The following is a 15,857-nucleotide window of genomic DNA, read 5'->3' as shown; positions in this document are numbered from 1 at the left end:
TGGAATATTACTCAGTCATAAAAAGAACAAAATAATGCCATTTGCGGCAACATGGATGGACCTAAAGATTATCATACGTGTGAAGTAAGTCAGACATAGAAAGACAAATATCATATGATATTGCTTACATGTGGAATCTAAAAAAAAAGCATACAAATGAACTTATTTACAAAACAGAAATAGAGTTATGGATGTAGGAAATAAACATGGTTAGCAGGGTGTAAGTGGGGGAGGGATAAATTGGGAGATTGGGATTGACATATACACACTACTATATATAAAATACATAATAAGAACCTGTTGTATAGCACAGGGAACTCTACTCAATACTCTTTAATGGCCTATATGGGAAAAGCATATATAAAAAAATAAGAATGGATATATGTATATGTATAACTGATTCACTTTGCTGTACACCTGAAACCCAACACTGTAAATCAACTATACTCCAATAAAAATTAAAAAAAAATACATCCATTGTAAGATGTAGTAATTACAGAGATGATGAAGGGTAAAACAGATGTGTCCTTTAATCAACAGAATATGGTGTGGAGTTGTCAATATGGAACTTTTTTATGTGCTAGCCCCATTATAAGTACTTTGTAGATGGGACCTCATTTAATATCCACAGCTGCTGTACAAGGTAAAAACTATAAAGTGGATGAGCCCATACAGATTAAAGGATGCGGCCACAGTAACAGGAATTTAGGAAGTTTCTTAACACTATGCTATTTATAATGTCAACTATGAAAATAAAAAGCTTTATATTGTTAAAAGCAGAGTATTGGAGGAATTTATTGCTTACTTTATTAACAATTTGATCTAGTCAAACTTATGTAGTCTCTGGATTTCATCTTAAGAACAGAAAATAACTGGTTGTTCATGTGGAATGGCAGAAACCTTGGGTGTTCATCACACATATTTGTAATAGTAAGTGGGGGAAATATTGAACATAATTAAGAGGTGGGTTTTAGATATTAGGAAAGCAAGTCTAAAGAAGTTAAAAAAAATAAGAAAAAGTGATTCAATAACTAGTGACCCTATTATGGAAGATGGCCTCTAAAGCTTGAGATTTGGGTAAAAGTCATAAAAAAAACACACCCTGAGCTGATCTTTAGGTGTCATTTCATTTGTGAGTAAGGACATCCCGCTATTCAGCATATAAATCAGTAGGCAGTTTACGTGAGAATTTAACTGCAATTTCTAATCACTTATGCAGTGTTGAACATGGGATCAACGTGCGAATAACCTGCATTAAACAGCATTTCATTGCTGTCCCCTGCTTCATGAAGGTGAAAACATCTGTCACAGTTCATATCCTATCTTCCATCACTGGAAGCAATAAGTTTAGGATTTGAATAGGAACGACTCCTAAACCTGCTAATTGGATTGGGGAGAAATAAATGAGCACTCTTATTACCCATTTCCCTGAGGCCCTAGATTTGTCCAGCCTTATTTCTCAGGAAAACACAGGCTAATTGTAGACATTTTACACAACCATTTTAACCATACCTTCATATTAATGGTGAAATTATCCTTCTTCAACAAAATAATGTGTCTTTACTTAGCCCATTTTCACTTTGAGTATACGTATGCTATTTAAATTGTGATTTTAAAACTCTGAATTGTTTTTGACATTGGAATTCACTGCTTGGCTTTGAAAAAAATAAGAACTTCTACAACATCAGCATAAGGTGTCGAGGAGCTACAAGATAACTGTTTAAGTTTACAGACATAAAGACTACCTATTTTCTTGCCCCAATCCACGTTAAAGCCACATCAGCAGTTTGGGGCTAATGTTAAGATACTTGCACAGATAAGCCCCAATGTGGTCTTAATTATAATAACAATGTGGCAATTTGGAAAGCATGGCTTGGAGTAATCAGTCACTGCAGCACGGTCATGTTGTTTGGGGAATAATTTTATGGTTGAAAAATTGATAGATACAATACTGAATTTACTTATTATTTATAGGAAGATCTAATTCCAGACATCTGGGAATATTCCCATTTCTGTAGTACTGGGGAGATTATAAAATGTCACCTGTGACAAAATTAGTGATAAGCATATTTTTAAAAAAATCCTTATACATAAAAACATATGCTTCATACTAATGTGACTATTTAGGTTTTCTATCATTCCAGCAAAAAGAAAGACTTTATAATACTTTGATGAAATCCTGCTATATAAATAAACTTTCATGTCCATAGAAAAATACCAACTATTATGTGAAACTTCTCTCTTAGGAATTAAAAAGTGACTTTTCCTCCCCACATCAAGATCATAAAAAGCTTGATTAGGAAACATTTAACAGAACTATGGTGTTACTGGGTCTGGCATTGAAGTCCTTACAATTTAGACGGTCAATTGAAAAAAAAAAATCTTTTCAAAACATTAATTAGAAACCTATGTACTGACTGCAATATGCAATGGTTACCTGCGCTTCAAGGGATAACTAGAGGGGCTGGAAAGAATTCTTGCTACTCTCAAGGATCTTATAATGCAGTGGAGAAAAGTAATAGGGGGATAAGTTGAGCAAAAAAATGAGTATAATTCTAGGTAGAATATAATAATTATGTTAAAAGAGGTATTTTGTATAATTGGGATTCAAAAGTGTAAGATTACATTAGTTTGGGGGGTAGTAAAAATGACTCAGGTTATTGAGATAAGGCATTGATATGAGTTTTGAAGGAGTAGTAGTTTAATAAGCAGAGTTCTGGGAAGGGAGAGAAGGAAGGGAGGATTTTATTTAAGCAGAAGAAAAAATAAATAAAAGCAAAGGTACTCAGGGAGGCATGACCCTGGGAATTAGTAACATTGATGCAGTCAATTGGAGTAGACAGTCCACACAGGGAAGTAACTGGCAATAAGGAAGTGGACGGGGCTCAGGCTAAGAAGAGGCAGTTACAGTGTACTATGAATTACAGTTTTAAGATACTTGTAACTTTGCCTGCTACTGCAGCCCTAATTACTTTGATAGCAGAACACTGTGGATGAAAAGAACATTGGCAATGGCATGATTTCAGGGAATTTAATTGGAAGAGTGTTAGCCATAGAGAACCTCAAGGGACTCTGCTGCAGCCCCTACCCCTTCCACTTGTTTCCCCTTGTAGTAAAAGGTAGAAGACGTCCCAGGGTGGAGTCTGCATAAATCCTGCCTGGTGGTCCTGTAGGAACAGACTGAAGCAGAACTCCTTTTTCAAAGTCAGTAGTAGGAAGATGAGGAAGTGGCAGTATTTGCTTAGAAGTCAGAGTTATGTGTGTATAGACACATAAAATAAATCCTGGGTTCTTCAAATTCCTCTAGGAAATATAAATACTCCCTGATTCTTAGAATTAATATCATTTAACTATAAAAACTAAGCAAGATAAAATAGAAATATTCCTCTCCCCAATGTTTTATACTGCAAAATATAATTTTTGAAGATACTAATTATTTGAGAAAAATTTTGGCCTAATTTTATTCAATTGTCTCCATTCTCTGCATGTACAAAGCAGGTGTAAAGACACACTAACATTTTGCTGAAGTTATAATATCAGTTCATTTTGAACTTTACAAAAATAAATATTCTCTCATTTCTTGCTTTGTAAGGGTAATTGAATCTATAATGAGAACTAACAGAAGTTACTGCTATACTCAATGGGAAACATTTTGAAAATCATTTTTCCTTTTTAAACCAAGTGTGTTAAGAATCTGTAACACAAGTTAAAAAATGGAGAAGGCCATAAACCTAACATCAGTTTAAAATTTTTCATTAAAATTCAACTTACTACTATTTATATTAAAAACATGCCAGACTTAAATGTTAAAAGACGGCATCCTTTTAGAACTCCTGAAATAATTCTGAAGTAGCTCTTGGAATCCATCCTGTAGTTTTACAAAATACAGGGAAGATTTTTACCTCAAAGTATCAAACAAATCAAAAAGCAAATTACTAATCTTATTTAACTAAAAGTCAATGCTTCGGAAGTAAGATACAAACACATACACACACAATTTTATTTTTTAAGTTGAAAAGAAATATTTTTACTTTCTCCAGTATATTATCTATCTCCAGTTGCTATCATTTGTGATTTGGTTTCCAAATGACAATATTTCAATAAGAGGCATTTTATGACATTTTTGTGTACTGCCGGTACACAAAATAATAGGTTACATAATGTTACTCAAGATGCTATGAAAAGCAATTGTATTCAAATTGTTTTCATTCTATTATTTTTTGTTTAACTTTGAACCAACCTCAATACTATAGGAAAATTAAAAGTATTATCAATAGTTTCTTCCCTTGGATCACTTGGAAGAAGTTATTGAAATGATACCCTATTACCCTAAAAACTTCAATGTATATTTCCTGCAGTCAAGGGCATTTTCCTACACATAAGCACATTCAATATTTAAGATCAGGAAATTAACACTGATACATTATTTCCATCTAATCCTCAGACCCATTCAAGCTTGCCAACTATCCCAAAATATTCTTTATAGCAAAAGGACCTAGTTCAGAATCAAGTGTTGCATTTAGATGTTACGACTTGTTAGTCTCCTTTGATCTTCCTCAGTCTTTCCTTAATTTTCATAATTTAGACACTTCTGAAGTTTAAGGGCCAGTTATTTTGTACAATGTCTTTCAGCTAGGGTTTGTCAGATCTTTCCTCATGATTAGATTCTACAATATGTATCTGTGACAGAGATGTTACAGATGTGATGTCATGTTCTCATTGCACCACACCAGGAACACACGCTTTGCATGTTCCCCATTACTGATGATGTAAACTTTGATCACTGGATTAAGGTGGTGTCTGTCAAACTTCTTCATTTAAGAGGATACTTAAGATTGTAAATATAATGTTCTTCATCAGACTTTCAATTAATACATTTATTTATATCAAATATGGATTCATGGTTTCCTCTCTTATTTAAAGAGTTATAACCAGCTGTTACCGTTATTTTGGCATTCACATTGTTCCTGTATATGGCCAGTGGGAGACCCTTCAAGCTAGCTTCTGTGACCTTTTGACATATTCTCCTCTTCCTTCCTTTCTGGCACAAGATCCTCCAGGCACATCTTGTACTTTTCCTATCTCAGCCTTAGAATCAGCTATTTCTCCAAAAAGCCCTGGTTCCTTTCATTGGAGAACGGCATTAGACACCAAGATCTGAGTGCTGAACGCACATATTGCTATTGTGGTCCTGCTGCTCTCATGTCATTTCAGTGGACAGAGCTAATATATGTATACATCCATAATACGAATATATATCATACTTATGTTTGTATTTTATTTCTATGCCTAGATTTATAAATTGGACACAATGAATTCACACTGATAACTTCAAGTTCCAATATAATACAATAGGGTTTATCCTAGTTTTCTTTTTTTTTTTTGGTACGCGGGCCTCTCACTGCTGTGGCCTCTCCCGTTGCGGAGCACAGGCTAGGGACACGCGCAGGCTCAGCGGCCATGGCTCACGGGCCCAGCCGCTCCGCGGCATGTGGGATCTTCCCAGACCAGGGCACAAACCCGTGTCCCCTGCATCGGCAGGCGGACTCTCAACCACTGCGCCACCAGGGAAGCCCTAGTTTTCTTTCTTAACATACTTATAACTCCCTTCTCTAGCAATAAGAAACCCAACTCCTATTATGTTTAATACATGTACCTATTTGGTCACTCCCCCACCCCAGATTATTCCAATCTCTCACTGCCATCTTCATTGCCGTACCCATAGGATATCTTCATCACTCTGCCCATATTCTGACACCCTGCATTCGGCCACCCCACATTACTGAAACCCTCGTCATCCCTGCTTGGCTCCAACACCCCACACTGGGCTGGCTACAACGCTGGGATTCTCTCTTCACCCTGCTCGTGCTCTGGCATCCTGTGTTGGGTAGCTGCTTTCACCCTCTTATATAATCCATGGTCCTCCCCACCCCGACCCCTTTAGACTTCTCAGTGTCTCTGACACTTCATGCCAGGCCATCCTTTTCCTACTGGGGATGCTCATCTCACTCAGCCTGGGCTCTGACAACCCACTCTGGACCACTGCAGACCCCCCACCTGCTGGCACAGATGCTCAACTGCTTGCTTCCACTTAATGACTTTGCATATAAAATTGTTCAGGAAGAGAGATACAGAGCCTAGAAAGGAAGGGAAGGAAAGCAAAAAGAAAGTATAACATGAGGAAAAGGAAGCGCTATTCTACTATTCTATCATTCTTTTAATAGGAACAAAGAAATAATAAGTCATAACATTTTAACAATGGAGAGCTTATCTACTGCACTGGGGCCACATGGAATAATCCTCTATCTCAGTCACACACACACACACATATATATGGAAACAGATATACATATAGACATAGAGGTAGACACACACATGCATACAGACATACAAAAAAAAAGACAGGTAAACCAGGGGTAAGACCAGTAGCCAGCACTCCTCTCTTTCTAGCACACAGTAGGACTATATTTCCCCTGCCCCGCTTAAAATTAGGTTCAACTTCAAGTCATGATTATATGATTTGCTTTGATAGTGAAATGTCAGTGGAAATGACACAAATCACTTCTGGATGAAAGAATTTAATTGCTGATGCTTTTAAATCAGCAGATAGACTCCCCAGCTATCTTCTTCCTCCGGCATGAGGATTGTGAGGTAGGCCTTCATATGCAGGTGCAATGCTGAGACATTTCATGTAGGACAGACTGCCTTGGAGAGTCAACTGTCACTGCAGCAAAATTCCCAAGAGGGAAAAATAATTGTTTTTTTTTAAAGTTACTGAAATTATGGGCTGTTACTGCAGTACAACTTAATGTTTCCTTATTAATACAAAGACGTTATATTACTGAGATAAATAAAAGTACACATGTATAGGTTGCAGCATTTATTTTGTAAATCCAGATAAATACATTTTTCCTGTAAGTTATTTCATGAGAAAGTTGTATAATTTCATGTCTTACGTTTACTCAATATATAATTTTATTAAGGTGATCTTTTCCCTTAAGGCTATCACATTAATTTTCTGATCCACAGATAATTAAGAACATTTATGACATGTACAAAATACTAATTCTTGGGGAATAATAGAAATACCTGCTTTTGTGTAGAATTATAAAGGGTTAGCTAATTGGCAGGGAAACATATTTTAAAACTTCCTGCAAATGCGGTTCCTAAATCATTTAAAAAATAGCTCAGAATTAAAAAAGGCTTAGTTTGAAGAAAAGAAAATGTGTTTCAGTGTCCAGCAAATAATAGGTATTATATCGTTTTTGAAAGATAAATTCTTCATTAAATATTTCACATAATTATACCAGTTTTTGTAGCTGTTATTAACAGAGACAAATAGCAGCAGATTCCTCATTGCCAGAGTTTCCTCTACAGTTTCCATTTAAAAGTATGTTTTGAATTCATGCCTTTATGATTAACTATATACACATCTGTAATTTTCCAGCACGGGCTGCCTATGATGCAGCTATTAGCCTTCATTAAAAATTATCGAAGTCCTACACTTTCAAACTAAGTGGATGATACATACCAAACAACAATCATAAATTTTTGCCTTTAAAGCATTCTATGACCTTTCAGTGTGAAGCATCATGTCTATAGAAATAATGATCTGGTGAGTTCTGCAAACATGGCAAAATCTCAGCCATGTGACTCATAGGGCGAAAAGTCACTTATTACTAGTCACACAGCAAGTGTCTGCAGAGTATAATGGATTTATAGGAAGCAGGGTGACCACAGATCTAATTTTAATGTAGCCCAAGACATGATCTGAGCTGATAGAGTGTGAAGTCTGAATATAATCTATACAAGGTTAGAGTTATTGTTTGACAACATAAGGAATATAATTTTGTCTCTAAAAGGTTCTATTTTTCTACTAGGTTCCATAGATACATTTTTCTCTTGGTAGCAAATGATTAAAATTATATTGAGGTGACAAGAAAAAAGTTTTTGGACACTTTAAAGAAAATTCTAAATTTTCTCATAGGTTGACTATTTTAAATATGTTAAATTTTCTCCTATGTCTTAAGTCCAAGGTAGTTGTATTTTTGCATAGAATCACATACACAGATAGCAAGTTTGATTAAGTAAGAATACTAGCAGATTTCTATCACTAAAATGCTTCATAAACAGAAAAATGAAATAGGCAATATGAAAACTCCTCCAAAATTGATTACTTGGAGGTATACATAAAGAAACATGTGCTTACTACAAATAGAAATCATTATTTACTAGTGTTAAATGTGAATGGAGAAGTGTCATTCAGCCTGATAACATTTAAATAACGTATGCCTATATTCTTGAGACAGAACATGCCTTAATGTGACAGAACTTGACTTATTTCTACGTTTTCCTTACTCCTGTGTTATTTTCCAGAATGACAAGATTAAATATGACATTATATCACCCAGTCACACAGAGGCCAAATTAGCATCTGGATACAAGCTTGAAAGACAATTACCAAGAGCCTTGTATTACTCGACAATAAAGCTTGAACAACTGAACTATGAATATATGAAAAACCTGTGCTTTATTCACCCAATAGAGTGAAATGATTTAGGAGCAAAGTATTTTAAAAATGAACACAGTCTACATTCTGGATCTCAGAGCCTATGCTCAGGAACCTGAATGCTAGAAAATCCATGTAATTTTTAGTCAAGCAACAGTCATGCTGGTGATTATTTAAAATAAAGCTTACTATTTATGAGAAGGTAGAATACGATTTCATGGGGAAAATTGACTACTGAAATAGAGAAAAAACAATGAAACCTGACATTTGCAATGTGGAGAGTCATTTTCAAATTTTTTTCACAGGTTTAACACTTTGAAGTAGAAAGAACTTGAATTATTAGGAGGGAGAAAAGGCAAAGTGAGTTCACTTTCCAAAGTCTTTTTTATTAAAGATCTATCTTGAAGGTTAATTTGGGGGAACAGGAGCAAGCTGCCCAATATGTCAACAGATATTAAATCTCCTTGGATTGCTGGATTTCTGGAAGTTGATTTTTGTAGAACATCCATCGTATCCAGGCTACACAAAGAAAATGCACACCAACTTCAGGAAGAAACCTAAGTCCCTTCTGAACCTGGTGACCTTACCTTCCTCTCCTGCATAGGCCAGGATGGACCGTGCTCGTATCTGTTTCCCTTCTGTGGTTTTCCCCGAGCAGGTGTGGGAGCAGGACGACCATGCAGACCACGTGCTGAGCACACAGTCCTTGGGGCACGGGGCATCGCAGGCAACAGGGATGGGGAAGATGGCGTCTCTGCACAGCTGTCTGTCAACTTCTTCTCCTGGGAAAGACATCATCACCAATAGTCTATCATTTTTAAATAATGTAAAATGAGCAACTGAAACCAGGTGGGCACCAACATAAACTAGGTTACTTCCCTCTTGTTCTTGGTTAAAAACAAAACCAAAAGAGTCACGGCATACTATAGCCAGATGTTAAAAAATTACCAGGAATGAATAGATAGACACATAGATAAGACAGATAGATCGATCAATTGATTCCTAAATGAGGCTTCTTTATTATCAGTGTTTGGGTGTGTAGATCAAACACATTGTTACAAGTATTTTATGCTGTGATACCTGCCCAGGAAGTGATTTTTATACTTATATTATTAATCTTTGCAATAAAGAGCATCAAAGAAATATGTCCATCCCCCTTTATTTCATTATTGCAGATGAGCCATCATTCACAAATAATGAGTCCATCCATAGCATGTACCACTGGTTTTCCTGAACCAACTCATATTCTCTTATTTGCAAACTCTCTTGTGTCTCCCAGAGAATTTATTTTTGTACAGTTGGCAACCTTTTTCTTTCATTAAAAAACTAGTCCGGGGCTTCCCTGGTGGTGCAGTGGCTGAGAGTCCGCCTGCCGATGCAGGGGACACGGGTTCGTGCCCCGGTCCGGGAAGATCCCACATGCCATGGAGCAGCTGTGCCCGTGAGCCATGGCCGCTGAGCCTGGGCGTCCGGAGCCTGTGCTCCACAACGGGAGAGGCCACAACAGTGAGAGGCCCGTGTACCACAAAAAAACAAAAACAAAAAAAAACTAGTCCGTTAGTTGGAAATAGCCAGGAAACATAAATAATAGGATGGTAGTATAAAACCACTGGCTACAGTGATCCCATTGGGAAAGGGGCAAAAAACAACAAGGTAAGCTAATGGCAGAAGCAAGACTGTGTCACTCCAGTGATTAAAACTCTTCAGTACTTTCCTACTGCTCTTAAGATGAAGGCCAGATTTCTCAAAAGTTTATGAGACCTCAAATGATGTGGCTCTTGTTTTCTTTTCTAGCTTCATCTCAGTCCACTCTTTCTGTTACTCACAGAGATCTAGAGACCGGCACTCGTCTAGCGTTTGAGTAAATGAAAGGATATATACAAAAGGTCAGTGAGGAAGAAAATATTGTTGCTGTTAATAAATGCCAAAGAAAACTAGAAGAATTACAAATAAATGACCACAATACAGTATGAAAACGTCTGAACTCTGTGGCTTAGCTGTTAAGTACAGGTGCTAATGAGGTCAATGGAACAGAGTAAAACAATATTCAAACAGGCAAAATTAATCTGCTGTTTTGCCACAGAATATATCCATAATTCAGAACGGGTGTGTCAGAAATGTGTGACTTGAGGCATTAGGCATTCAGATGAGAAAGGGTGACGAATCATGCCCTTCTTCATTGCTATAAGCCAACAACTCAAAGCTGTTTGTCACTGATGGAGGGTTAGGAGCATCTTTTGAATGGACAGTCCTTTATTCATGTATTTGAAAAACAAAGACAGAAAATCAGAAGTCAACTGGAAATGCTCTAACATTAATCGCTACTAGTTTGTAGGGCCTTAAATCATTAGGCAAAATCAGAAGTCAATTGGAATGCGTGTTAGTAGCCACTAGTTTGCAAGCCTTTAAATTGTTAGGCTTGCTCACTAGTAAGTAAGACTCACTAAAATGACTGTTCGGTCATCATTATATTATTCATTCTTCTTTAGTTACTCTGATCTGTAAGAAGATCTCCTTTAATTCTGCTTTTACTGGCTTTAGAGTTTGGCTTACATCCCAATAAATGGTATGATATAGATTGTATGGTAGATACAATATAAAAATCATTATACTCCAAAACATGTAATATTCTACAATTTACATAATGACTCTTGTGTGTACTAGACTTTTTTCTTAGTGCAAAGAGGGGCTTGCATATGTCTTATTTCCTTTGTTGCTATCTTTTATTGTTCTATCTACTCTCGTTCACTTTCATTTCCAATATTCTGTGAAAAGTAAGGCAAGTTTGGGGCGTATAGTCAACCAGGAATTATAGTTTTCTGTTTTCTATAATAGTTACTTAATCATTTCTATTCAGAAAAATTTAACTCATCCTGCAACATTAGAGGAGAGTGTGCTACCTGTGTGCAATTACATTAATTTGCATGACATAAATAATACATTCCTGTTTCTTGTAGTGTAAACCTAAGGGATGTACAATTTTAACCTTTCTTGCTTTTTGAGTTGGTCTTTTTTTTTTCCCCCAACCTGTGTCTCACACCTTATGTTAGATCTTTTTCACTTACCTTTTTCTGCTTAATCAGGTGTACTTTCCTGTAAGCTAATTCCTTCTAGAGTCCACCTTAACCCTCTGTGGAGCTGTTAAGAACCACTTTGGATCCAACCTCCAAGGTTTCAGCATTTACTTCACTTTCCTCCCTGGCAGTCCCCCCTCTACACACATCCCCCCACCACGGTCCCACAACTTGGTCAGGTGTGACCTTGCCCCTGTTTGCCCCTCTAATCGCTCCTGATTGCCCATCAGGGTCTTGTATCCAAATAATGGCATTATGCCCTAGACACAGTGACTTTTTTTCCTTTCCTCCTACAGACCAATCTCACTGTTGCCTTTGCATTCTCTCTTCCTTTTTCATGAAACTTTCATATCTTCACACAGCAGACTGCTTCTCAACATTCAGGTTTCAGTTCAATTGTCTCCTTGCTAGAGGAGCCTTAACTGACCATACACAATCTGACAGTAAATTCATTTTATTTTCGTGATAGTTTTAACCACCACTAGAAACTATTTTAATTAATTGTTTACATGTTTATTATCTGATCCTACTACTAGAGTACAAGCTCAATAAGGGCATGTTTCTTATCTGTCTTGTTCATTATTTTATTCTTAGAACCTAAAACACTGCCTGGCACCTAGTAGACACTAGATAATCTACTATGTGAATAAATGAATTAAGTTTAAGCTGTTGTTCTCGGAAACAGAAGGTTGGACTAGACAAATATGGATTTAAGTACAGTATTTCTTAAAATACCATGCATTCAAGTGGTCTAGGACTTTGCTAACGTGTATTCAGTGGACAGGCAGCACATGCATCATCTGGAGTTTGCTAGAAATACAGTCTCTCAGATCCCACCCATAAATCATAACTTGTATTTTAAAAAGATCCCTGGGTGATCTGTATACAGGTAAAATTTGAAAAGCATTGCTCTAAGATTTTTTTGCCTTTATTCTCTTGTGGTTTGATTAGAACTGAATTGCCTCTTGAAAGGGCAGCTATATAAAACGAATTCATCTGGATTTCCTACCTAACATCATTCACTTCTCTGTGGGACTTCCCTTTATACTTCTCTTTATACCTGGGTGAAAACATTCATTTAATGAATAGTTACTGATTGCTCATCTTTGGTCAGGCACCATGCTATGAATATTATATACATCATCTCAGCTAATTGTGCCAACAGCCTTCTTTTTTTTGAGGTATAATTGACATATAACATTAGTTTTAGGTGTACAACATAATGATTCAATATTTGTAAATGATCACCACAATAAGTCTAATTAACATTTGTCCCTGTACATAGTTACCATTTTTCCTTGTGATGAAGATTTTTAAGATGTATTCTCTTATCAACTTTTAAATATGCAATATAGTATTATTAACTATAGTCACCATGCTATACATTACATCTTCATGACTTATTTATTTTATAACTGAAAGTTTATATCTTTCACAGCATATTTCTGACATGGATATTAATATGTATTTTTCACTTTAAAGGAAATTCAAGCTCAATAAGTTTAATTTTACTGTCTCAAATTAGCAGAAGTTTGACTAAAGAAGCAGAGATTTGTACTGAGTTCTAACCAACTCTCCAGTCTACCTTTTTAACTGTTATGGTGGTAGGGAGAACTTGAGATGCCAAAGGAGATAAGAATGGATGAGCCTTTGTCTGCAAAGAAGTCAAGGAACCAGCAGATTTTTTTCTTTAATCTTTCTGAGGTTAATTTCTTGCTATTCTGAATGTGATGCCAACACTTAGAATCCTTCTCATGCTTGACTTTGTGTATTAAATATACTATATTTTTTGGCATGCATTTCCAACATGAAAAGTTTCGAAGGACTGCTTTGCTTTTACGTAACATGCTCACCCCTGACCCCACATCAGGCTCTAGGCATTTTAACCAAATCTTAAAAAAATGCATATTTTACATGAAATATATAACACAGAAGTAAATGAATGAATCACTGTCCACATATTACAATTTACATCTTACTTTGAAGCCTTAACTGAAGCATATCTTATTCAAACTTGTTTGTGAAACACTTTAACAAGAGGTTGAGAAATAAAATGAAAATGCTTGGGTTTATTTATTTTTATGAACTCAAAAACATATTTAAATATTTAAGTTGGTGACACCCATTTAACATTTTTCTCCATAAATATAATCTTAAGAATGTTTTTAATAATTTATCATTTTAATCAACTTAAACATGTATTTTGGCACTTTAACTCCCAAATTTCCCCTTTTTGAATCTATTTTTAGGGATACTACCAAACTCTCATGAACTCTTCTAAAATATCTCCTCTCATTCTATTGCGTTTCCTACTATAGGATAAGAGAATTAAACATCAGCTTGAAGTAATACACCAACAATTCGTGAAGATTTCCAGAGAAGTAAAACAAAATGAGAACTGGGGTCAGAGGACAGACATTTTCTTTTTTTGGTAAAAGTATATACTGAAAGTTTATTGCATTCATTGTGGTGAAGCTTAAATGTAATATAAAAGATAAACCTTGGTTTATGAAGGTTTTTATAGTTTAAGAGTTAAGAATATTGATACATTAAAAATATAATGAACTGTATTTTAATGTAAGGTATATGTACGTTTAGTCCTACTCCATAAATGTCCCTGGCATCATCCTGATTTTTCTAAATCATAGAAATGTGGAGACTGCTATGGTTGACTTTTAAAAAAAAATTTATTTTATATTGGAGTATAGTTGATTAACAATGTTGTGTTAGTTTCAGCTGTACAGCAAGGTGATTCAGTTATACTATGGTTAATTTTTAACAGTCTCAGTAGCACTATATGCAATGCACCTCCAGAAGCCATTGCAAAATCAAAACTCATCAGTGTAATGAAATTGAGAGGAGGGTAAGCAGAAAGGAGAAATCAAAGTAGAGAGAAACCAGATAAAGAGTCAAGATTTTTTTTAAAAAAGCATACTATTTAGAAAGTCTCTAGTATTCTAACCTTGGGATCAGATTCCTCTTGCCAGACCTGTACAAACTCTACAGTAACCCTAAGAATTATTATTAAGTTGACAATGTCTTTTGTATTCTTCAGAAATTGTCTTAAAAATTCATATTGACTTTTGATAGTGAAAGTCATTATTCATATACTTACTTATATATTGATAACCAATATAAATTCAATAAACAATTGAGATGGGAAAAGAATGGAGGTTCATATTTGCCTAGATCTCCTAGAAAACATTTTCATATAACCACCTTATCTGAACTTTAAAACAACTGTAAGACATGTAAGTCCAGAATCACTCTCAGCTTATTGAAGTAAAAGACTCATGAATTGAATCTTATAACTCTTTCTTCATTCCCTATCTTGAAGAGAAGATACACATCTCTTCAACTTAAATGGGAAGTTTCCAAATCATTTTTAATGCCTGCACTCCCTCTCCAATCACATCCAGGTGGTGAGTCTGATTTATTCAACGTACTAAGTATTGCCTCACCCCCTGTTCTCTTCCACACCATTTCACACTTTCCTCTGGCCTCCTGCTGTGTCCCATTTCCCCTGCAGTCAATCACCCATCCTGAACACAAGGGTGTATTTTTAAAATGCAAATATGAGCATCACAGTCTCCCTGATACCTATCAGCTGAAGGCCAAATTCTTACTAGAGCAGAGAACATTCTCATCCTCCACCATTGCCTCATGTTTTCCCTAAATTCTATCCACTGAAAGCCATTTGCTTTTCCATGAACTGACATGCTGCTTTCTCACTCCTCTATCATTTCCTGTACACTGTTCTCCATGCCTCATTGCCCCATCATCTTGCTAAGTCATCCTTTAGGACTGGATTTCCTTCCTCTGTGAACCTTATCTTTCTCAAACCGCCCAGATGGGGCTGTGCTCTACCCTCTGTGTTCCACAGTGTTGTAGACATAACACTCTTTAAGACTTTTTATCTACCTCCATTAGCCTATGAGAACCTTCTGACCGGAGATATTGTCTTATTCAACATCTTTATATCTGGAGTCCTTGGTTCAGTTATTGTTAAAACTTAAGAGTTTTGCAGTAAATATTTGCTGGATGAGGGGGAAAAAATGAATTAGAAATCCAGAACATATGTTGCTTTCCTGAAAAAGCCACTGTTTATATTGGGTTGGGTTGGCCAAAAAGTTCATTCGGGATTTCTGTACAATGTTATGGAAACCCGAAGGAACTTTTTGGCCAGCCCAATATATTTCCAATTGATGGTTTACGAGAACCTGACCAAGATGGCCTTACCATTACCCACAGTTTGACTAAATTATAGACAGGTT

General features: G+C 36.0%; 1 protein-coding gene across 1 annotated transcript in view; it reads right to left on the bottom strand.

Moving 5' to 3' along the window:
• Positions 1 to 15,857, bottom strand: part of THSD7A (thrombospondin type 1 domain containing 7A) — a 458,451-nt gene that overhangs the window by 95,179 nt on the left and 347,415 nt on the right. Inside the window, exon 7 of the mRNA XM_079931758.1 lies at positions 9,097 to 9,291. Within this exon, the coding sequence (XP_079787884.1) occupies positions 9,097 to 9,291 (195 nt within the window). The remainder of the gene's footprint in view (positions 1 to 9,096; positions 9,292 to 15,857) is intronic.

The sequence above is a fragment of the Stenella coeruleoalba genome (assembly GCF_951394435.1).
Source record: "Stenella coeruleoalba genome assembly, chromosome: 9".
Taxonomy (NCBI): domain Eukaryota; kingdom Metazoa; phylum Chordata; class Mammalia; order Artiodactyla; family Delphinidae; genus Stenella; species Stenella coeruleoalba.
This window is presented reverse-complemented; position numbering and strand designations above follow the sequence as displayed.